General features: G+C 38.2%; 3 protein-coding genes and 1 long non-coding RNA gene across 10 annotated transcripts in view; 2 read left to right on the top strand and 2 right to left on the bottom strand.

Moving 5' to 3' along the window:
• josd1 (Josephin domain containing 1) overlaps positions 1-2,195 on the top strand; it is a 5,080-nt gene extending 2,885 nt beyond the window's left edge. The window contains exons 4-5 of one of the 3 annotated variants that reach the window (XM_016490945.1): positions 366-560; positions 2,099-2,195. In XM_016490945.1, coding sequence (XP_016346431.1) covers positions 366-560; positions 2,099-2,195 — 292 coding nt within the window. Of the gene's footprint in view, positions 1-365; positions 561-631; positions 1,411-2,098 lie in introns of those variants that run through there. The other 2 variants (XM_016490944.1, XM_016490943.1) reach the window with 2 other exon arrangements.
• Positions 1,492-2,972, bottom strand: LOC107692057 (uncharacterized). The gene is made up of 2 exons (XR_001634613.1): positions 2,913-2,972; positions 1,492-2,145 (listed from the first exon to the last, which is right to left on the bottom strand). It is a non-coding gene; the product is annotated as an uncharacterized LOC107692057 (long non-coding RNA).
• A 6-nt stretch (positions 2,973-2,978) lies between these two features.
• Positions 2,979-10,294, top strand: cbx7b (chromobox homolog 7b). Of its 2 annotated transcripts, none has more exons than XM_016490946.1 (6): positions 2,979-3,282; positions 3,945-3,988; positions 4,168-4,233; positions 4,344-4,410; positions 5,085-5,388; positions 8,369-10,294. In XM_016490946.1, exons 1-6 carry the CDS (start codon positions 3,214-3,216, stop codon positions 8,566-8,568), a joined length of 750 nt encoding a protein of 249 aa, XP_016346432.1. In that variant the 5' UTR covers positions 2,979-3,213; the 3' UTR covers positions 8,569-10,294. The 2 variants fall into 2 exon arrangements, with proteins under 2 accessions (XP_016346432.1, XP_016346433.1); XM_016490947.1 differs by lacking the exon at positions 2,979-3,282 and adding an exon at positions 3,521-3,563.
• Positions 10,295-11,555: 1,261 nt separating this feature from the next.
• Positions 11,556-21,768, bottom strand: part of LOC107692052 (histone acetyltransferase p300-like) — a 33,693-nt gene continuing 23,480 nt past the window's right edge. For 2 of the 4 annotated variants that reach the window (XM_016490941.1, XM_016490940.1), the window contains exons 17-31: positions 21,357-21,475; positions 19,881-20,120; positions 19,445-19,533; positions 18,168-18,248; positions 17,566-17,622; positions 17,397-17,474; positions 17,233-17,300; positions 16,982-17,132; positions 16,580-16,726; positions 16,386-16,499; positions 16,113-16,278; positions 15,816-15,983; positions 15,562-15,723; positions 15,091-15,372; positions 11,556-14,819 (exon numbers count right to left, since the gene is read on the bottom strand). In XM_016490941.1, the coding sequence (XP_016346427.1) occupies positions 11,919-14,819; positions 15,091-15,372; positions 15,562-15,723; positions 15,816-15,983; positions 16,113-16,278; positions 16,386-16,499; positions 16,580-16,726; positions 16,982-17,132; positions 17,233-17,300; positions 17,397-17,474; positions 17,566-17,622; positions 18,168-18,248; positions 19,445-19,533; positions 19,881-20,120; positions 21,357-21,475 (4,823 nt within the window). In that variant the 3' untranslated portion in view covers positions 11,556-11,918. Of the gene's footprint in view, positions 14,820-15,090; positions 15,373-15,561; positions 15,724-15,815; positions 15,984-16,112; positions 16,279-16,385; positions 16,500-16,579; positions 16,727-16,981; positions 17,133-17,232; positions 17,301-17,396; positions 17,475-17,565; positions 17,623-18,167; positions 18,279-19,444; positions 19,534-19,880; positions 20,121-21,356; positions 21,476-21,768 lie in introns of all 4 variants that reach the window. The other 2 variants (XM_016490939.1, XM_016490938.1) reach the window with 1 other exon arrangement.

The following is a 21,768-nucleotide window of genomic DNA, read 5'->3' on the forward strand; positions in this document are numbered from 1 at the left end:
ATGTGGGGGCGTGTTAGAACGAGCCATTTTAGGAAGGCGTGGTTGACTGTTAACTTTTATAAAGAATATCTCTTTGGATTTGAGACTTTAGTCTTTGCAACTTTACAGATCTTCTTTATGCACCAAGAGCTTGTGACACTTCAAAGGGAAAGGAAAAATTGAAATCGCATCATATGACCCCTTTAAAAATCTGCTTATCACGGAAAAGGTGTAGTCGAGCATTGTATGTATGAATTGCATTTTTCTTTTTTCTTTTTTATTGTTGTTTTTTTATTTAATAAATGAATACAGATTGATGTGTGCAATTGATGTCACATTCATTTTTTTTTTTTTTGCATTTTTCCTATGTATTTGTTATGCTGTAGGGATGTCGGCAGCATTGCACTGCCGAACGTCACTGGATTCATCTTGAATGTGCCATCCAATCTGCGCTGGGGGCCGTTGCGACTGCCCCTCAAGCGGCAACACTGGATTGGAGTTCGAGAAGTGGGAGGAGTCTACTATAACTTGGACTCCAAACTTCGCAGTCCTCATGCTATCGGAACAGCTGATGAACTGAGGTGAGTGCTAAATGCTAAAGGGAAAAGTAGCAGTCAGTTTCAATGCCAAGCTCTTTTTTTTTTTTCTCTAGCTATCGTTCTGATCATTTTACAGGAAGTTCTTGCGTCACCAGCTTCGAGGGAAGAACTGTGAACTCCTATTGGTTGTGCCAGAGGAGGTGGAAGTCCACCAGATGTGGAGGTCTGATAACTGATGAATGTTTTGGATCGTTTTTAGTTTGTTTGTTTTGTTTTGGAGGTTTCTCAAATTCATGCTCAGGAGGGAAATGTGAGGTTCAATCAGGAGGGACCCATTTAAAGAGCAAATAGAGTTGCACTCAACTAGTCATAAAAGCACACTGCTCAGAATTTGTTTGCACACACACACACACACCGCTGGACTCTTGCCATGGAGACTGAAGCAGCAAAGGACACACAGGGATATCACAAGACAACTAAACACTACGCAGAGAATTTTGTTTGGTATTTGGGATTCTGATGCATTTTTTATACATTGATTATTTATTTTACTTTGTACTGTTTTCTGACTTGAAAGTAAGAGGTTATGGAATTCTTAGTGATGTGTTCTCCTTGTGCATCACCTGTCATCCTCACCACTTCTCTCTTTTCATGTGATTTCCTGTGCATCCATGTGATTGTCTGAACTGTCCGCCACACCAGTAGCCCCTGCTTAACCGTTTCCTACATATTTAATGGCATAGTGAGAGATGAGATGTTTCCTGTGTATCACAGTACAGCATGGCACCACAGTAATTGGATGTTTTGTGTTAGTTTCCTATAACATATGTTACCAAAATGGTCACTTGTTAATCTCTTACCTTAAATGGTTGCTCTCGACACTCTTTCTTGTTAAACAGTTAAGGTTAGACTTGCTGAATCCTAGACTACATGTAGGAAATAAAACAGGTGAGTGTTGGTAGTAAAAAAAAAAAAAGTTTTTTTCAACTGCCAAAAACCTTATTGTTAATTGAAACTGTTGTATGTACTTTTTAAATAGAAAATGCTGAAATAAGTTAAAAAGATTGAGATCTCTGAAATCTTGCAAAGTTTATTCATCTTTGATATTGGATTAACATGGCCTTAAACTGTTTACAGAGGGAGCAGATTTACACAAAGGGAAGTCTAATAATGCATCTCAGGTTATCTTCAGATCCAACTTGATTCAATTTCACTTATTAAACACCGATCTTCAACATGTTATGTAAAACACTTCAAATAGATTATAGACACTCGAATCAGATACTACAGCTTAAAAGGACCATTCTACATGTCCATACACAGGGTGCTTTGTAATACTGTAGAGATGAATAGATTCCTTTGCCATGACAATCTAAATCCCCACAACCCTTTATTTCAGGGGGACAGGGACATGTGCTCATGCCATTGATTTCCATTCAAATAAAATGCTTATGATGGCACTTCATGTAAGATGTAAAATGCGCTGTGACATCATTAAAAATGTCTTTGTATGTATACAGTGTGGTGCTGCTTTTCTCTCTTGTTCATGTCATCTACACCAGGGGGTTTCATTCTTTTAGATGCCATGGACCTCCAAATACGATCATCTGTGTGAGGGACCCTCATCCTGAATTTAAATATATATTTGTATGTATAAAGACTCAATTTATACTGTGAAAAATTAATAATATGAATGTGTAAAAATATATATTTTTGGAAAATATTTAGCTGCTTTTATGTTGTTACTATTTACATTAATAATTTTTTGTTTATTTCTTTTTCTTTTTTTTTTACAGCTTTTCTCTATTTTTTTTTCAGACTCCCTTGCACTCCCTTACCTTTGTTTTATAATCATTTTGTAAGCTATAATAACTTTTCCTTCATCAAATTTGCCACAGAAATATTGAGCAGCGCAACCGTTTTCAGCACTGATTTATTATCATGTTTTTTGAGCACCAAATCAGCATATTAGAAGGATTTCTGAAGGATCATGTGACACTGAAGAATTAAGTAATGGCTGCTGAAAATTCAGCTTTGTCATCACATAAATAAGTGACATTTAAAAAAAAATATTGAAATAGAAAAGTTATTTGAGACTGTGATCATATTTCACACTATAAGGTTTTATTCTATTTTTAATCAAATAAATGCAGCCTTTGCGATCATAAGAGACTTCTTTCAGAAATAGTGTGCATCTTCGTCAATGAGAGATTTGAGATCTATTGCCCATAGATGAAATTGTAATGCTGCATGTAAGCAAACTAATTTATTTATTAATTTATTTAATATTACTTTATTCCTTTATTTAATATTTTGAATTGCAAAAATCAAATCTGAAAGGTAAAAAACATAAACCACATAAATCCTGCAAGAAACAAAAAACGAATGTGGTACCTGCTAGTTGATAATCCGATCAACAGTGCTGCAAGTCAATCCTCTGTGTGGCGCACGGGGGCGCACTGAGCGCTGCAGATGTGTCGCAGGTTTAAAAAGTCTGTGCTCATCTAGTACAAGGAAATGGAGCAGTGCAAAACATAAAATACTGAATTGTAAACAAGGCAGCGGAAGAGCGGGAACGTGTGCAGCCATCCTAACAGTGCATGGGATTTTCATTTTCATAGTTACTTTAACGACAAGAAGGAAAAGCACAAAGACACATTGACAGCTACTTCATTATTTTAGCTCAACTTAACTGATGGAACTGTCCGCGATCGGTGAGCAAGTGTTCGCTGTGGAGTCGATCATAAAGAAAAGAGTTAGAAAGGTAAGTGACATGCGCGTGTAGCTGTGTGTTTACTGACAGTTCAGTCGGTGCCCGCTGCACACACACAACATGTAAAAGGGGCGAGGACACACACGTCCCCCTCACAACAGCGTGGAAGTGTGTTTGTAGTCTAATAACTTCGATGATGACGCATGTCGCACAGCACGCTTTTGGAATAGGGAGGTGATCCTATTCGTAGTCATGGAGACTACGCAGTTTTATTTTCCGGAGGGATCTAACAACTCATGTAAAGTTTGGCCATTTAGATGTCAGCACCTGAGGTTTATTTTTTTATTTATTTTAAAACAGCATTCTGAGCTTATTAGTGCGAGCAGACGTAGCTCTCAGTTTCTTTGAAATCAAATTAAAACATGCGGTTAGTTTAAAATAACGCTTGATAAATGACCGTTCATTTTGGTCTCATGAAATCTCGGGATTAAAATAAAAAGGAGGAGCTGTTAGTTTTGGGATCGTCCCTCCTTTAATTCTTTATTACGCAACCGTATCATTACGTCATCGCACACGTACAAGACAAAACCAAAACATTCAGAAGAAATGTGTACTCGAGACAAAAATCCTACTGATGGTATTTTAATATAATGAAAATATAAATGTAGTATTGGTTTATATATGTTTTTTCTTTTTTTATTCTAATGTTTAAGGGTCACGTCGAGTATTTATTGAAGTGGAAGGGGTGGCCTCCCAAGTAAGTATTATTATTATTATTATTATTATTATTATTATTACGGGATAAGCTTAATTTCTAAATTTCTCAATATTTATTTCCTGGTAGTTTTACAGTTATTACTGTAGCGGCTGTGATATTTTGTTTATTTATTTGCATGTCATGTCAATAAATATGTATATGTTTTAATGACTTTAAAGGTACAGCACATGGGAGCCAGAGGAGCACATTCTAGACCCTCGACTGGTTTTAACGTATGAGGAAAAGTGAGCGGTTCTAAAAATGAAATGTCCTTATTCATTCTTTCACTTTCAGCCACTAGTATATTATTAATTCATCCACACTGCGTTTACTCATTATTTCTAATTGCAAACAGAGAAGAGAGAGAAAGGTCAGTGAGGTGGCGTAAAAGAGGCCCAAAACCGAAAAGACTCTTCATGCAGGTAATGACCACTACAGCATCTTCATTACTGTGATTATTTCCCCTGCTAAATTATCATTAAAATTATGTCTGTCCAGTGTTATTTTAGTAGTATGTATATACCATTATAGTTTTATTAATATTAACCTTTATTTGTTTACTTTCAATTTTAATTTTGTCATTTGTCAAAAGTACTTTTGCCATTTTTATTATTTTTTGTGTTTTTAATATATTACTATTTAGATCTAGTTTATTTTTATTTTAGTTTTAATTTAATACAATTGTAGTTTTTTTTTAAGATCATGTTCCATGAAGATATTTTGTAAATTTCCTACTGTAAATATATTAAAACTTAATTTTTGATTAGTAATATGCATTGTTAAGAACTTCATTTGGACAACTTTAAAGGCGATTTTCTCAGTATTTAGATTTTTTTGCACTCTCAGATTCCAGATTTTCAAATTGTTGTATCTCGGCCAAATATTGTCTTATCCTAACAAACCATACATCAATGGAAAGCTTATTTATTAAGCTTTCAGATGATGTATAAGTCTCAATTTTCAAGAAATTGACCCTTATGACTGGTTTTGTGGTCCAGCTTTATACGATTTATTTTAATGAACAAAAATGTTTTCATAGTTGTAGTCTAGTTATTAATAACAATTCTGTGTCTATCCATATATTGCTGTCTTGAAGAGGAACATTTACGCAATGGATCTGCGCAGCGCACACAAAGATACAGAGAAGTCTTCAGCACATCTGCCGCTCTCACTTGACCCAAGGTTCCAGTCCACAGGGGCTTGTATATATCAACGATTAACCCACCACAAGAAAAAGAAGAAAACATCCAGAAAGACTTCTGAGGAAGAATGGGATAGAAGAGAAGAAGAAGATGATGAGGACGATGATGATGAGGGGGTTATGGAGGAGGAGGAGGAGGAGGAAGAAGAAGAGGACACAAGACAAGGAGGAACTAAAACTGGCAGCAACACTTTAAACAGTAAGTATGTTAGTTGGTCAGAGGGCAGACATAGTTGTCACTTTGACCTAAATTGATATCAAGGCTGCAGTGCTCTTTGTCAGCCTTATTGAGGAGGGAAAAAACTCTCTTGACACTAAATCAGTAAACGGCTGTACAGTCATGGCCAAAAGTTTTGACAGTGGCGTTAATTTTGTGTTTTGCAAATTTGCTGCTTAAGCTGTTGTGGTGTTCATTCACATTGTTTCTAGATTATTGTGTAGAGTGATCAGATGTGTGGGGTTGCTCTTCAAGCAAGGGAGTGGGCTCTCTCATAATTCATGAATAAAGAATGGTATCAAACGTCCTGCAAGAGCGATTTCTTCTAATGATCCATGAGCAATTTGGTGATGATCCGTGCATTTTCCAGCATGATGGAGCACCATGTCACAAAGCAAGAGTGATAAAGAAGTGGCTTGAAGATCATTACATTGAAATTTTGGATCCGTGGCCAGGCAACCCCCCTGGATCTCAGTCCCATAGAGAGCCTGTGGTCAGTTTTCAAAAGGCGAGTGGACAAGCAGAAGCCCACAAATTGTGATCAACTCCGAGAACTAATAAGGCAAGAATGGATCGCCATCAGTCAGGATTTGGCCCAGAAGCTAATATCCAGCAGGCCAGAGCGAATTGCAGAGGTTATGAAGAACAAGGGTCAACACTGTAAATATTGACTCATATTTTTTTGCCAATGAAATCCTTTAAAACATATGAAATGCTTATAATTGTTTTTCAGTATACCATAGAAACATGTGGAAAAATAATCTACAAATACTGAAACAGCAAACTTTGCAAAACACAAAACTTATGTCACTGCCAAAACTTTTGGCCACGACTGTATTTGAACAGATCCAGGAATTTTTAGTTGTTGTTGTTGTAGGCAAAACCCTACTTTAAAGATTTTTTAAAAATTATTAGCATTATATATGTCAAATGTGTTAGTCTATGGTTCAAATCTTAAAAATAAAATCAAGTTTTAAATTCTGCAAGTGAAATATAGATAATGACGTTTTATATATACAGTGGAGATCAATATGAGGACAACCTACAATTTCCTAAATTTCAAGGTCACTGCTTAGTTCTATTTGAAGTTATCCTAACAGGAGTAGAAGGGCAGTTTTTTTATAGCATATTTCATAAATTAGTATAGCACATTATAAAAACATAAATGAGATATTTGAAAAAGAACTCTGATCAAATTAAAGAACACTTACAGATATTGGTGTTAATCTGGCACCTGGTGCTAATTTCCTTAATTATATGACAAACCCTATTTAACTGGCAGCATTCCTCTAATTTTCACTGAGATTGAAAGATGGCGGGCCGCTCTAAGGTGACTGAAACCCTACGACAGGAGGTTGTCCAGATGAAGGCCAAAGAGATGACCTTTTCAGCCATTGCAAGAGAAGCTGGTCATTCCAAATCTGTGATTTCTCGAATATTGCAGCTTTACAATGAAACTAATTCATTCAAGTCTCCCAAAAAGGCTGGTCGTCCACGTAAGACAAATGCAGGAGAAGAGAGAATAATGTGGAGACTCTCAGTGGGGAATCGGTTCAACACTGCAGCTGGAATTGCTTGCCAGTTCAGTGCTTTGCTACAATGGCTACTGTTCTCTAATTTTCGCTGTATTCCACAATCACTGTGTTTGTATCACTGTGTTTTCCACAAAATAATGTTTTTTGTTTAAATGCCTTGGTTATTTAGTCAAACCTGTTAGTAGAATGGTGGTATACCTACAGCTAATATTCCTTCAAATTTTGAGTGATGAAGATTAACAATATTTTAGAAAAAAATCAAGTATTTATAGATTGTTCTGTAATTTTGATCTCCGCTGTATGTAAACTATGTCAAAAGTTTGGAAAAATTTAAATTTTAAGTTTTTGAAAGTCTCTTATGTTCAGTAAAGCATAATTAATTTGATCAAATATACAGTAAAACAATATTGTGACATTTTATTAAACAATTTTATTACAAATAACCTTTCTATTTTAATATATTAAATATTTCTGTAATAATTCTACTTTAGTAATGTTAATATTTTAATATATTTTAAAATGTATTTTATTCCTGTGATGGCAAAGCTAAAATTTAAAACAAAACATCAATACTTTGGAGCAAGAATGTATTAAATTGATCAAAAGTGACAGTAAAGACATTTTTTATGTTACAAAATATTTATATTTCAAATAAATGCAATTCTTTTGAACTTTTTATTAATCAATAAATCCTAATGTTTGATGTTTTCCACAAAACATTTCCACAAGAATATTAAGCAGCAAAACAATTTGTTAGTGATAAGAACCATTGTTAATTATTGAATACCAATAATAAATTATAAAAAATTATACAGAATTAATTACAGAATGATTTCTGAAAGATCACGTGACACTGAAGACTGGAGTAATGGCTGCTGTGCCATCACAGGAATGAATTACATTCTACATTAAAATAGGTGACAATTCTTTTAAATCGTAATAATATTTCACAGTATTACTGTTGTTACAGTAATAGTAATTTGTTGATTTTTTCTAATCAAGTAAATGCAGTCTTGGTGAGCATAAGAGACACTTCTTTCAAAAACGTAATATTTCTAATATATTTTATATACTGTGTATATATATATATATATATATATATATATATAATATGTTCAAATATTTAATATATTTTTACATTATAATGTAAAAATGGATATTCATTTAGAGATTTGTTAAAAATGACATTTAACTTGGTGTGTCCTAATTTTGTGTAGGCTACTTTTGCATTATTCTTTGCCCTTTTTAATAAAAGTAGTAATGAGGGACACAACTACAGTATTATTAAATTAAGCGTGTTCTTAAAACAGCTTGTGTCTAAAAGCATCTAAAACAGTACCCTATACAATAATTGTTTATATGATTCTTTAACATTTATATAACATGATGAAGGTCAAAATATGTACAAAATGTACTCTGTGTCTCAGAGCATGTCAGGAGAGGACGCTGGAGTCCAACCACTGAATCAGAGGCAATGACTATATCTCCTTTACCTGAAGACTGGAGTCCAGTTATGGGCCCAGAGGAGGTCATTGTGACAGATATCACCATCAACTCACTGACTGTGACTTTTAGAGAGGCCTTGGTAGCAAGGGGGTTCTTCAGGAGCTGGGAGATGGAGATCTAACATTACAGAGACTGAGGGGGGTCAGAACGAGAATTGGTACATCCCTTGTCTTGCATTGTTGATTATGTGCTTGCACAACCTCCGCCAGTGTTTCAGACTACATTTATTTGCACTATTAATTCTAAATGAGTTCAAACTTTCCAAAATGTTTCAGCGATTACAATCAATCAAAGTAACAGTCCATTTAATGACAGTACTGATAGTATGATGAAATTGTGAACTTGTATTGGCCATGAAACAAATCAAGCCAGTTCTCTGATACTGGATTGCAGTGAAGTTTACAGATTTAACTAAATGGGATAAACTTCATTTGGTCTAGTCATGTATTTGCATGAAATACATAATGGTAGTTCAGAGTAAGTTGCACAATTAAGTATTCCTAAAAGCAAAGTTGTCACATACATATTCACATTACATGGATGTATGTATGTGTGTATATATATATACTGTATACTTGGTAAACATATTCTAATCTTGACCTTCAATTTAAATTGCACACCACCTCATGCAGTAAATTAGAATTAGTGGCATCCTGATACTTAAAATATGTGAAATACAAAATACAGCGTTTCAACACTGTGTGCAGTCCTTGACACTTCATAAACAAAATATTGTGGTGTGGGAAAAAAAACTGCACTCCTCATCATCGCACAATTAAATTAACAATTATGCTCTAACGTTGAGCGTAATTATGTGTATGAAATAAAGTTGCATTTTATTTTTTTCCCCAACACTTGCTTGCTAATATCTATTTGCAGTGTTTGTGCAATTTTTTTGTCCTGACAAGTATGCACCATCTTGCACAGTAGTCTACCATGTTAGATTTAACTTGACTACTGTTTATATTTGGTGTTATTTTAGTCCAAGATGAAAACTGAGACCTGAAGACCAGAAAAATATTGATGATTTCTATATTGAGGCGAATATATATTTAGCCTCTAGGAATGTCCATCTCTGGGGGCTCAACTGTTTAATATCTGACATCATGTGACCTGTATATATTTGATAAGACTATGTCTGTGCCAAATGTCTGTGGTTGCTTTTGCTATTAAAGAGTATTTGCACTTTAAAATAGAAAACTTGGTATTATGATGCCATAAATAAAACCTTGGTGTAACTGTATCATTATCCATTACTTTTTTATATTTAATCAGCAATGTGTGGATTAACGTTGTCTCAAACCATCTTAGGTTGACATTGTTCCAGCTCCACATCTACAATGTAAGAATTACACCACACCAGAAGCCAAATATTTTTGAATGGTACAAACATATTTTAATGTACAATGAAATAATTGGCAAAAAATCTGACCACCATAACTTAACTTTAAAAAAAAAAAAAGAACAGACAACCAACCAAACAAACAGTAAAACGACTGAACTCAGAGCAACAGTTTTTGCTCCTCTCAGCAAGCACCAAAATGTTAGCAAGAGAAAAGTGGTCAAAACTAGGAACCGCAAAACTGTATGGTTGGTTTTCCAGTCCGTTTAAAAAAAAAAAAAGTAATTTACAGTTCAAAGCAAATTGCCATGGTTTGTACAGTGAATCATAATCTATATACCTCTATATGCACCCATAAGACATTTCCTTAAAATGCCATGATATTACTCATTATTCCCAAAGCGGGACGTATATGGTATGACAGCAGTCATGTTGCATCAATTCATCTTTGAAAAAGTGTAATTCAATATCAACTTTTGAATCAGCTTCCAAGTTTTTTATTCGCAAAAATAAAATAAAATATATCTATATATATATATATATATATATATATATATAAAACAAATATTGTTATTATTTATAAAATAAGTCTAAAGCCATATTGCCTCCGTTTTGTATTCATCACCCTTTAACCAAGCAAAACAATTAATTTATAGGTTATTGTCATATAATCAAAAAGACCATCCACTTTACATCTAAAACTCTGTCTTTCCTACTGTATTTGTGCACAGGATGGAGATAATGACAGTCAGTGTTGGTTTATTACACACGAATGAAATCCTTGTAATGAATTACACATACAAAGGCGCATTGGTGCTTGTCTGACTCCATTTATGTATAAAAATCTCTCAGATTAAGTCTAAGCTGCCCATAGTTCTTCAACTCAAAGGATCTTAAATCAAGAGAAACATCTGTCCATTTATCTCCATTCACACACACACACACACTATATATATATTATATATTTTTTTTTTTTTTGAAAAGACAATTCATTTTCAGTAATTTATTTTCAGTTTTGTTTATACATTAAGGAGACCACTTAAATCCCAAAGTTCAGAACACTAGAGATGCGTGTCAACAATTCCTTGCTGGGGAGATGTGGGAGGAAAGAGAAGGACTTGGTAGTCAGAGATGAAAGAGGGTAGTTCCAGGGTGATTATTTGCGAAATCCATAATCCCCCATCAACATTTAGTCTCAGTAAAGTTCCCTGCACTGTCCTAAACACACCTGTAGTGTCATCAGGTTCCATTACTGAGAAGGGCATAATGAAAACACATTCATGGGACGGGTGTATGAGGGTGGGAAAACTGTGACATGCACAGGACAAATATTTCCCATGCAACAAGCCATCAAAAAACACATACTCATTTCCCAAACACTACCAAAACTTAATTTAAGCCCCATCCACCCCTCAAAAAAAGAAATAAAATTAAAAAAAAAAGGGGGGGGAAAAAAGTAGAAGAATATAAATTCATCCTTTTATAGTCAGGTTCTATCAATAACAAAAATATACTCTTCAAAAATTGTAGGTTAAATTAGCATATGCCATACATTGTCCAAAACAAAAGAACAGGAAAATATCTATTAGCAAACCAAAAGTGTAGAGTAATAAATAATTACCAATGCCATCATTTTCATAATCATTACATTGGAGAAAATAAATCTAATACTCTCCAAAACTGATGAAATTCTTGACTGTTTTGAGGAAAAAGAAAACAAAATAGTCCATTTTGTTTACGCATTTTGCGTTTTAATTTTATGCCACTTTTAAAATTTGTAAAAATATCTATAAAAAAGACAGACTTCTTAACCCCAAAAATATTTCTGGTCATATACCAAGAGGAAATATTTCCCATCCCTTAACCCAAACCCTTTGAACTCAATTGGCAAAAAATATATTTATATATATTTATATATTAACAGCAATAATTTACCATTCATTTAACTTAATTTGTTGACTTGCACATGTAGTATCTCCCATAGGAAGTTCAGTTCTTTTCAATTACATAAGAAAAATATTAAATAATAATAATAATAATAATAATAATACTATCGATGACAGTCTTTGTAAATCCTAGATTTGCTACCAAACTCTGGCAATCAGGACAGTTCTTTGAACACTGCAACATTACATCAAATCTAACGAGTGATTCATATCTTGGTTATTTGTCAGCATGTCATTTGTCCCTTGCCCATGCAAGGCTCCCATCCCACCTAGCTGTGAAAGCATGGCACTCTGGTCTCCTCCAAATGGGCCCTGGTCCATCGCATTAGCCTGTTGCTGCTGTTGGGATGCCTGCGGTTGTTGTTGTGGAGGTGGAGGAGCAACCATGCCACCGTGATGCTGAGAAAGATGACCTGGGTGAGGGGATCCCGTCTGGGTTTGGGGCGAGATGCGATGGGGTGAAGGCTGGGGCTGCAAGCGAGGAGATGGACTAGAGTTTGGTGGCTGGGACTGGGGCCGAGGCGACGGCTGTGGTGAGCAGACTTGGTTGCTTAGAGAATTAGGCAACTGCTGGCCCTGCAAATGGGGAGATTGGGACATCTGCTGCTGGGGCTGCTGTGGGCTCATGGGATTGTGTTGAGCAGGAGATCCTCCTCCTAAATGTGACTGTTGTTGCTGGAGGAGCCGTTGCTGCAAAGCTTGCTGAAGCATGGCTTGAGGTTGTGAACCAATCGGAGCCGACTGCATCTGTTGCTGCTGGAGGGGACCACCGCCTCCAGGACCTACATCAGCACCTTGGAATCCTGCCATAGCACTTTGCTGTTGTTGCTGCTGCTGCTGCTGTTGTTGCTGCTGCTGCTGCATCTGAAGTTGGTGAAGCTGCAACCGTTGTTGCAGAGCTGCTGCAACCTGCTGATGGGACACAGACCCAGAATAGTTTTGTTGGGTCCCAGGCTGGGTACCTCCCTGTTGCTGCTGGAGACCGCCAGGCTGAGGTTGGCCAGGCTGCTGTGGGGGGATTGCAGATTGGCCAAGATAACCCTGCTGATGGGGTGGTTGAGGATGTTGGAACTGAGCATTATTTTCCCTATGTTGCTGCTGCTGCTGCTGCAAATGCCGCCTCATTATTTCTCTGAACTGGGGGGAGATGTTAGATATGTTGGCACCCTGATTGGGCATAACACCTTGCTGCTGCTGTTGTTGCTGCTGCTGTTGTAATACTGCCATTTGCTGTTGTTGCTGTAAATTCCCACCCATCATAGACCGCTGCTGAAGTTGGTGCTGCTGAAGCTGATTCATGCTAGTTCCTTGTGCCATATGCATACCTCCTTGAGCTGTCCCAGGATTTACATTCATTTGCTGGCCATCAATGATTCCTGGACCTCCACCAGGTCCTCCTGTTACACCCCCACCTCCTGCTCCAGGCCCGCCTCGACCAAGGTACCTAGGAACGCGTTGCCTGATAAAGGTTGCCATGAGCTGAGGGTTTGAACGTAGTATATTCAGGACTTGCTGTTGTTGATGGGGAGAGCTGGGTAACCTTAAGGTTCTTAGGAGGTCCTGTATGGCAGCCTGAGAGTGATTTCCAGGGCCACCACCTGCAGGTGCAGCCCCTCCTTGGCCACTTATCATTCCCATTACACCAGAATGCCCTTGCTGCTGCTGTTGACCAACAGTCTGCTGCAGCTGCTGCTGTTGTTGTTGTTGTTGTTGAGGTGCAACCATTCCTTGCAGACCCATTTGGTTCATTACCCCAGGTCTCTGCTGAGGCGGCATGCCAGGACCAGTCCACTGCTGCTGTGGAGGCACCTGAAGTTGGTGTGCTCCTTGCTGGCCCTGCTGTAACTGGACCTGAGGGAGCTGAGCCTGAGGTCCTGTCTGCTGCTGCTGCATGCCTGCTGTAATCATTCCCTGCTGCTGATCCATGTGAGTTCGGGCCACTGCTGCTTGTGTCTGGGGTGGCATTCCCTGAGGCCCAACCATTGCAGCTCCAGGAAGGTTCATGACCATCTGGCTTTGAGTTTGGGGACCCTGATGAAGACCATGTGGAGGCATCATTCCAGGAGCCTGGTTTCTTTGCAGGATCTTTTGCTGAGCCATTTGCCGTTGAGTCTCTGCGACTCGTTGAATCTTCAAGGCAATTTCTACAGCAGCAGGTGGGGGGCCAGGTAGCTGATGCTGCAGCTGATGCTGAGGCATCACAGGCTGCCCCAAGTTCGACTGTTGCTGTTGAGGGAAGCTGCCTGGCACCATGCCTGGCTTTCCCATTGATTGAGAAAGTGGAGAGGAGCCTGGAGGTCTTTGCACGTATGGAGGAAGGTTGTTGGCATGCTGAAGATGCTGAACTGATGTCAGCTGTTGCTGCTGCTGTGGGATCATGGGCTGCTGCAAGGAATTCATCATCCCACCACTTCCAGTCATTTGCTGGTATTGATGGGCTATCCCTGCCAACTGCTGTTGCTGTTGTGATGGAACACCTCCAACGCCAGTTTGAGTCACTGGAGTCTGGCATTGCTGAGTGGGCGTCTGTGGGGTAGGCGGCTGAGTGCTTGGTGTTGGTGTGCTTGGACCAGTAGTACTACTGTTTCCAGGAGATGGCAGCCCACCATTGCCTCCTGAAATCTGCTGGCCTGTCCTTTGCATGCTGGCCATTCTTCTACGCACCATCTGGGCCTGCTGTAGCCTGTGCTGGAGCTGTTGTTGCCGCAGTTTCTGCTTGATGTTGAGGCAGAATGGCACAGGGCACTTGTTCTCTTGGCAGTGTTTTGCATGGTAACAACAGAGTGCGATGAGCTGCTTGCAGATAGGACAACCACCATTGGTTTTACGTTTGCAGCCTTTGGTATGTTGAATTACACGTTTCATTTTCTGGCAAGATGAAAGTGAGCAGTTGGCATTGCGACACTGGCAGGCATGCACCAGAGACTGGATGCACCTCTGAATACTGAGACGCCGTGAGTCTCCAGGATTCTGTGTTGAGGAAGGAGCCTGGTTGTTGCTTTCATCATCCAACCCCAAGCCCAGTTTTTCCATCTTGTGCTTGTGACCTTTTGTATTGTAGCAAGTGATGCAGAGATCATAGTCCTGTGAAGGAGAGGTTAGAATCATTAAATAGTGTACTGGATTAATAGACATTAATTACCAGCATTAAGTACAACTGATTATTTCTATAACTAGGGTGAGCAGACATCCTGTTTCACCTGGCACAAATTTTGAATAATTGAGGACACAGCAAAAAGGGTCTCAATTTGTGTCTGTCCTGGGAAAAACTGCATATCAGCTTTACACATAAAACTCATAAAAATAATAATGATCTTATGCAATCTTCCCACCCCTCCCATTCTATAGTCCTCACCTCACAAACAGTGCAATGGAAGCGAGTTTCAACATGGTGCCTGCACTCATTGCAGGTATAGACAAAGCGGTCCTGGCTCTGATTGTGCAGTTCCACCAGCATGCACATGGTGCTCCATTTGGAGCGCCGCATTGAAGAAAACTCCAGGTGCTTATCCCGTGCAAGTGTTAAGAAGGCATCACGACCATCCATCAAATCACACGCCATCAAAGGATCCAGGTCAACAATGGGCAGGAGAGAATTGGAATTGGGTGCCGCAATCAGTCGGATAACAAAGAACACCTTACAAGGAAGAAAAATGTTGAGATAAAAAAATAATTATGCCAATGCATATATTAACATTAAAAATATTAAAACATAAAAAATATTGACCAGGATGCCACCAAACTTGACAAAAACTAAAAGTCTGACAATGTTTCTTGCTACAATCATAGTACACACATTGAAATGAGGCTTTAGTCCTCTTCATACCTCTTTGTGCTTTTCCATTGTGGCATAGAGTTTCTGTGAAAGGTCATTGGACACATTTGGCATCCCCGGCTTCTTTTTGTTGGCTCGGCTTAAATTGCTCTTGTTCTTGCTCGTCTTCTTGTTGTTCTTTTTCTTGGCATTTTTGCTGTCACCTTTTGTTGTCTGGAGAAACAGTGAGAAATGTTCAAAGTTGTGTAAAAAAGCACTTTAACAAGGGAACAAAACGCGATATAAGCGAGAGCTTAAAGACTAACATCAACACTCTCATTGGACGTGCTGTTCTCCTCCCTCTTCCTTTCCTCCTCTTCTTGCTCTAGTTCTTTGATACTCTCTTCAAGCACATTGGGCCAGAAATCACCCTCAAAATAGGGCAGTTCTTTGGCGCTGGTGAGACGATCCTCTGTTGCCTGTTTGAAGATGTCCTGTAAAAAAAATTATAAATAAAACAAACTCAAGACTTCAACACATTTCTTGATCTCGCTCTTGTATGCTGAAAAATAAAAATATTTATAATAAAACATTTTTACAATAACAAAATGTCCAAATTGTACCTTGTAGTCATGCACGATGCGCTCAGATACAGATTTATCCAGCATCTTCTTATACCACTCCTGCAGCCGCTTCGGCTTGGGTATCTTCTGGTCTGGAGGGTGACAGTGGAAGATGTAATCATCTCCTTCACTAGGAGGGCAGGCCCAGATGTGTCCTGTGGTAAACCTAAAAAGAAAAAAACAAAAAGGTTTAACTAAGAATTTCACAAGGCAAAAAAGCATGTGAACGCGAGTTAGCAGCTGACACAGTAGGATAGGAGAGTATCATCTTACCCTTGTTTTCTGACATAGTCCAGATATCCTATAAGAATCTCATGGTACACACTTGTTCTCAGACTGTGTGGCTGAAAGAAGTGGACACTGTCCAGGTAGGATACGTAAACCCGTCTAAAGGATGGAGGGGGGGACTTTAGCAAGAAACAAAAACAGACCCATCAAATAATAAAAAGCAGCTACATATGCCTGACCTTTGATTAGGGGGTGGACAATCTGAGCCATACTCTTGCACATGCATCCCAAAAAAACAGACATCAACACCATCAACCTCCTCAAATGCAAATAAAGCTTTCGTTCGGTATGGGAAAGACTCTGCCATCTCTCCACTATCCACAAACCTGTGAAAAAGAAAGGATGTCATTAAAATCCAAGCAGACAAACAAGCAATGATGACAGTTATTATAATTTATAAGCCCACCTCGATATATAGCTTTACATTATAAATCAGAGTAAACAAACTAGAGTAAAACAATTGTTATATTCTTCACAGCAAGAATATAAATGACAGACTGTTTTGAAGGAACCATTCTTGAAACATCCAACAAATAAATGTGTTATATTAAACGTGAGTGTCTGGTCGTAATCTATCTCACCTAGACTTCATGCCTGGTTTGACTTCCACCACTTTGTCTGAGACATGAGCAACACGAATAGTAACTTCACCAGATTCTGGGTGATTATGTCGCTTCAGAAAGTCATTAACCCGCGTTTCCAAGTAGATGCCTAGTTTGGTCTGTGGAAGCCCTGAACAAAAAGAAAAAAAAGAAAAAAAAAAAAATGGTTTAAATGTCTTTATTAATTGGACTATTAGTGAGAAGAAAACATTGAAAATGGAATTACATACTTTTAGCAGCATATTTATTTTCTTTACGGGTCTTGTTGGACTTCTTCAAACAGCCATCACACACAAAGCTAAAAGAGGGAAAAAAGGAATGTTGGGGTTAGAAACACCATTCAAAGAGCACTCTCAGTTGACAGTTGTAATCAATTTCTTTGCAGCAAACTCACCCTGATGGCCATATAGTGTCATTGTGCAAAACACAGATCTGATGCATCTTACGACCACAATCCATACATTCCACAAATCTACAGAGAAAATGAGGGGGAAAAAGAAAAGTGTTAATCCTGAGAATTTTGATGAGCAAACAAAACTGGAATCAAGGTTATATGAACTTACAGCTCAGGGTCGAGTGTGTCATTTTTCTTCTTTTCAAACTGATCCTTGTTGATCGATCTGGAAATGCATGCAAATTGTAAAACTATTAAAACAAGAAAAGGATTCTGCAGTATCAAAGATGCATTTATCGTCTGCTTCAAAATCTCAAGTTTTATTTTGTTACATTAACTCTTAGGCCCTTTACATGGCAATTACTACGCATTTTCTGTGTTCAGAAAACGGATGACACTTGACTACATAATGAGTTCTGGGTGCATTTACACTTGATTTGTGTAATTTGTGTACACTTGACCACATTCTGAGGTCAGTGGAGTAAATGCTTGTCCTTATTACTTGTGTAGTTGAATGCAGATAATAAATTACTCCAAAACCTTTAAATATCTGTCAGTCTGACAGAACACGATAGAAAATGTACTACATCTGTAAACTGTTTTAACTCTAGGTATGTGACATTATCACAAGAACTTCTGTGGCATAAGTCTTATTAAAACTGATACTGCAGACACTAGAAAGAACTGACAAACTTGTTTTGATGCAGAAGAAAAAAAAGATTGCACTATAATAAAACCCTGATTAAAAATAGTGTGAAAGAAATCACTTACGTTTGAGGTTGGGATGGGTCATCTCCCAAGGACACACTCTCACCCTGGATCTCATTGAAACACTTTTCACAGAAGTGATACCTGTCAGCAAGAAGCCCATATTTTGGTGAACTACACCATGCGCCAACACACAGCCAATCACAGAGAGGCAACGAGGAGGTAGCCACCAATCAGTGCAGGACAAGGCAGGGCAGGGCAGACAGGCCAAAGGGGGAGCGCAGGGCAGGATCGTCGCCAGAGGAGCCAGTCATGATGCAAGATTTTTGAGCAGGGGTTTTTGAGCAGGGAGGGGTTTAGGTGCAGATGATTGGTCAGATGAAAGCAGGCGATAGCAGACACGACAAACATCAAAGTACAGGGGAAAAGAAAAGGGTTGACAAAGAAAATCATTAGACAGGACAGAAATGGAGGAATAAGGAGGGAGACAACAGAGACAAGCAGAAAGCCAAAGCAAAGCACAGATTAGCATTTACATGTATAATGAGGAAAACCCATTATAGCAAAACAGGAGCAGATACAATTGCGAAGGGTGTTGAGACTTATGGACACATGAGCACATTAAACATGAACAAAAAGACTGCAGCCACAAAGTCAAGCAAACAGGCATTTTAAAGGGGTCTCTTTAAAAAATAAGAATTGCTCCTTTCATGACACTGGCTTAATCTTCATACATTTTGTATAGGTTTACAAGTAATTATTGAAATTAAATCACTGAAAATCATGACAAGACATTAAATGGGTCATACAATGAGAAATATACCTCTTTTATTTACAATATATCTATGTACTATGAAAACATTAACATATGATCAACCAAAATTAGTTATACAGGCACAAACAGGCCATTTGATTTAAAGGTTCACAGAGATGGTGAAAAATGGCCTTGTAAAAATTATGACTATTTTTGTTTCAAGAAACTGACTAAAATTCTAAGTGGACGTCAGGAGATTTAAATAAATAAGAACATAAATAATATATGATCCTAAAAAAAATGTTAATTATATGTAGCAGAAAAGGAGCACACTTTAAAATGCCAAGTCTTTTCACACACACAGGGTTTTACAAGGGACTGATTGGTGGAAAAGGTGGGATAAGAAGACACGCTTATCAGCTGTGGTGCAATTGTCAGTTCACTTTATGTGACCAGGTACAGTGGAAAAAAAGCTGTTTAACATGTTTTACATGCATATGTAATAAATAATCATAACATGGGTCATTCAGATATATATGTATGCTTGTGTGTCCGTTGATATTGGCCTCAGTTTTAAACTCCTTACCTGTTCTGATAACTAAAGTAAGCAGCATCTCGTGGTATAGTGCATAGCTGCTTCCCATAGCAGCACAGAGTTTGGGGAGAAAACTCAAACTGTGAGGGAGAACAAAAAAAAATATTAGCCAGCGTCATGTTGGCGAAAACACAAAACATGACAAATGTCTGTTTAAATGTTTGTAAATACAGATCAGTTCCATGCATCTTTCAGATAAATATATTCTTGAATCTGTGCTATGACACAAAACCCCATGTTATGACTAACTCTGCAGACAAGAAAACGAATTTGGTTAACTCAACGCCTATACTATAACGCTCATTACTGCATCAAACTCTTATTGAATCCGTCTACAAACAGAGAAAAACATATTGATTTATAAAACAGGAACCACCTCAGAAGTACAATTGAATGTGTGCAAACACTCCTGCACTTTCCATTTTACCTTCCTCCCACAACAGTAGCCAAGGCTCTGCATGACCGGGTCGATCTCCTGCTCAAACACCTCCGCCAGCTTGGAGCAGTACTTGTAGACACGTGACGTCTTGCGGTTGTACAGCCAGGCGTTGTTGAACATGAGCCAGATGTCATCCACATACTGCCATGGTTCTTGGTACTGGCCCGTGTCGAGCTTCCGTTTGATAGTAGACAAGTCCATGGGATTCTTCACTATGTCAAAATAGTCCTGCAATTCATCAAAAGTGACAATGTTGAATATTAGTCAAGTAGAAATATCCATCTACATGTGAGAGAATTAACTTAATACATTAATTTTCAGCATTTAGAATGCATTTGAAATCCCAAAACGGATTCCTCCCAATAATGCACATTTCCAATTACATGCACATTTGATGGAAAATATAAACTATCATTTAAACGTTTATGGTCAGTAAAAATTTTGAAAGAAAATTCAGCTTTGCCATAAAAAAAAAATGCACATTTTGAAATCGGTGCTACATGATTAGAGAAAACAGAGAAAAGGGGCTGTGGCATTCTCTATTTGATAAAACTGATTTTGCCACCACCCCTCTGTTGATCTGATTGGCCGTGGCTAGAAAACAAAAATTCAGAAGTTCAATCTGTAGTTTTAACAAAAGCCTTGAAGGTGTCAGTAGTCTGCTGGAGCCTGATTTTTGCTGATAAAAGGGGATGTCTGGGTGTACGTAACAGAGAATAAGTACACCTTGTTCATTTACATGTATTATTAACATTGTAACAATGCAAAACTGCTTGAAAAAAAAAACAGCTAATTATCCTTTAAAGGTCCCCTGAAATGCTTAGAAACACGCAGCGTTACTCTATGTGCTGACGTCATTTTAACTGATACATTTTGTGGTCTGCGCCGACTCTCACATGTAATCCGCTCTGTGCTATCGTGTCTCTGGAACAGAGCAGAGTGTGTGTGCGGTGCGGTGGTTAGCGTGACACAGCGCGAAACCAGACTTATTTTTTTCCTCAATGGAAAGCATATTTACACGGTTTGAATCGTTCCGTCCCCTATATAGTGCACTACGTGCCATTCACTGTACAGAAAATACTAATTCTGTGGACAAGTGACCGATTTCAGCCGCGGCTTCAGCGTCTATTTTATAGTGTAGGGGGCGGGCGCTTCAGATTCTAGAGAGCATTTGATTGGACAGAAAGTTTGATGAGAAGCTGAAGTATGATGTGACGTCAAAAAAATCGTTGAGCCGTTTTGGCGGAAGTGACGAACTGCAAGCTTTGAATGCTTATATCTTCTAAATGCAAATTTTGTCACTGTTTTGGAGCACACTGCCTTATAGATAACCTTAAGACTAACATATTGATACTAACACCCAAAAAACTTTAATTTTGATTTCATGGGGACTTTAATAGTATGGTTATGTTAAGCCAAAAACAGCACTGTATTAAGGTGGTTGTGACCAGACAGCAGACGTACTGGTATTCCCAGTAGTGAAGGGTCCACAGGCTGGCGGAAGGGCAGAGACTCAGGGTCCTGGCGGTAAAGAGACTCCAGTGTGGGCATCAGGGCCTGCCTCAGCTCCTCTGGCTTAAAAACTGACGACAAAGCAAGTAAGAGAAACAGAATTACTACAACATCGTTCTTAAAATCTGGAAATACATGCAATAGTAAATATTTAACGGGGTCATATGATGCGATTTCATGTTTTCCTTTGTCTTTGGCGTGTTAAAAGCTGTTCGTGCATACAGAAGACTCGTAAAGTCGCAAAGATTAAAGTCTCAAACCCAAAGAGATATTTTTCATAAAAGTGAACGCTCAGCCACGGCTTCCTAAAATGCCTCGTTCAAACACGCCCCCACATATCTACGTCACTGTGTGGGAAGATTTC

This window comes from Sinocyclocheilus anshuiensis, unplaced genomic scaffold (genome assembly GCF_001515605.1).
Source record: "Sinocyclocheilus anshuiensis isolate Anshui unplaced genomic scaffold, SAMN03320099.WGS_v1.1 scaffold726, whole genome shotgun sequence".
NCBI classification, from domain to species: domain Eukaryota; kingdom Metazoa; phylum Chordata; class Actinopteri; order Cypriniformes; family Cyprinidae; genus Sinocyclocheilus; species Sinocyclocheilus anshuiensis.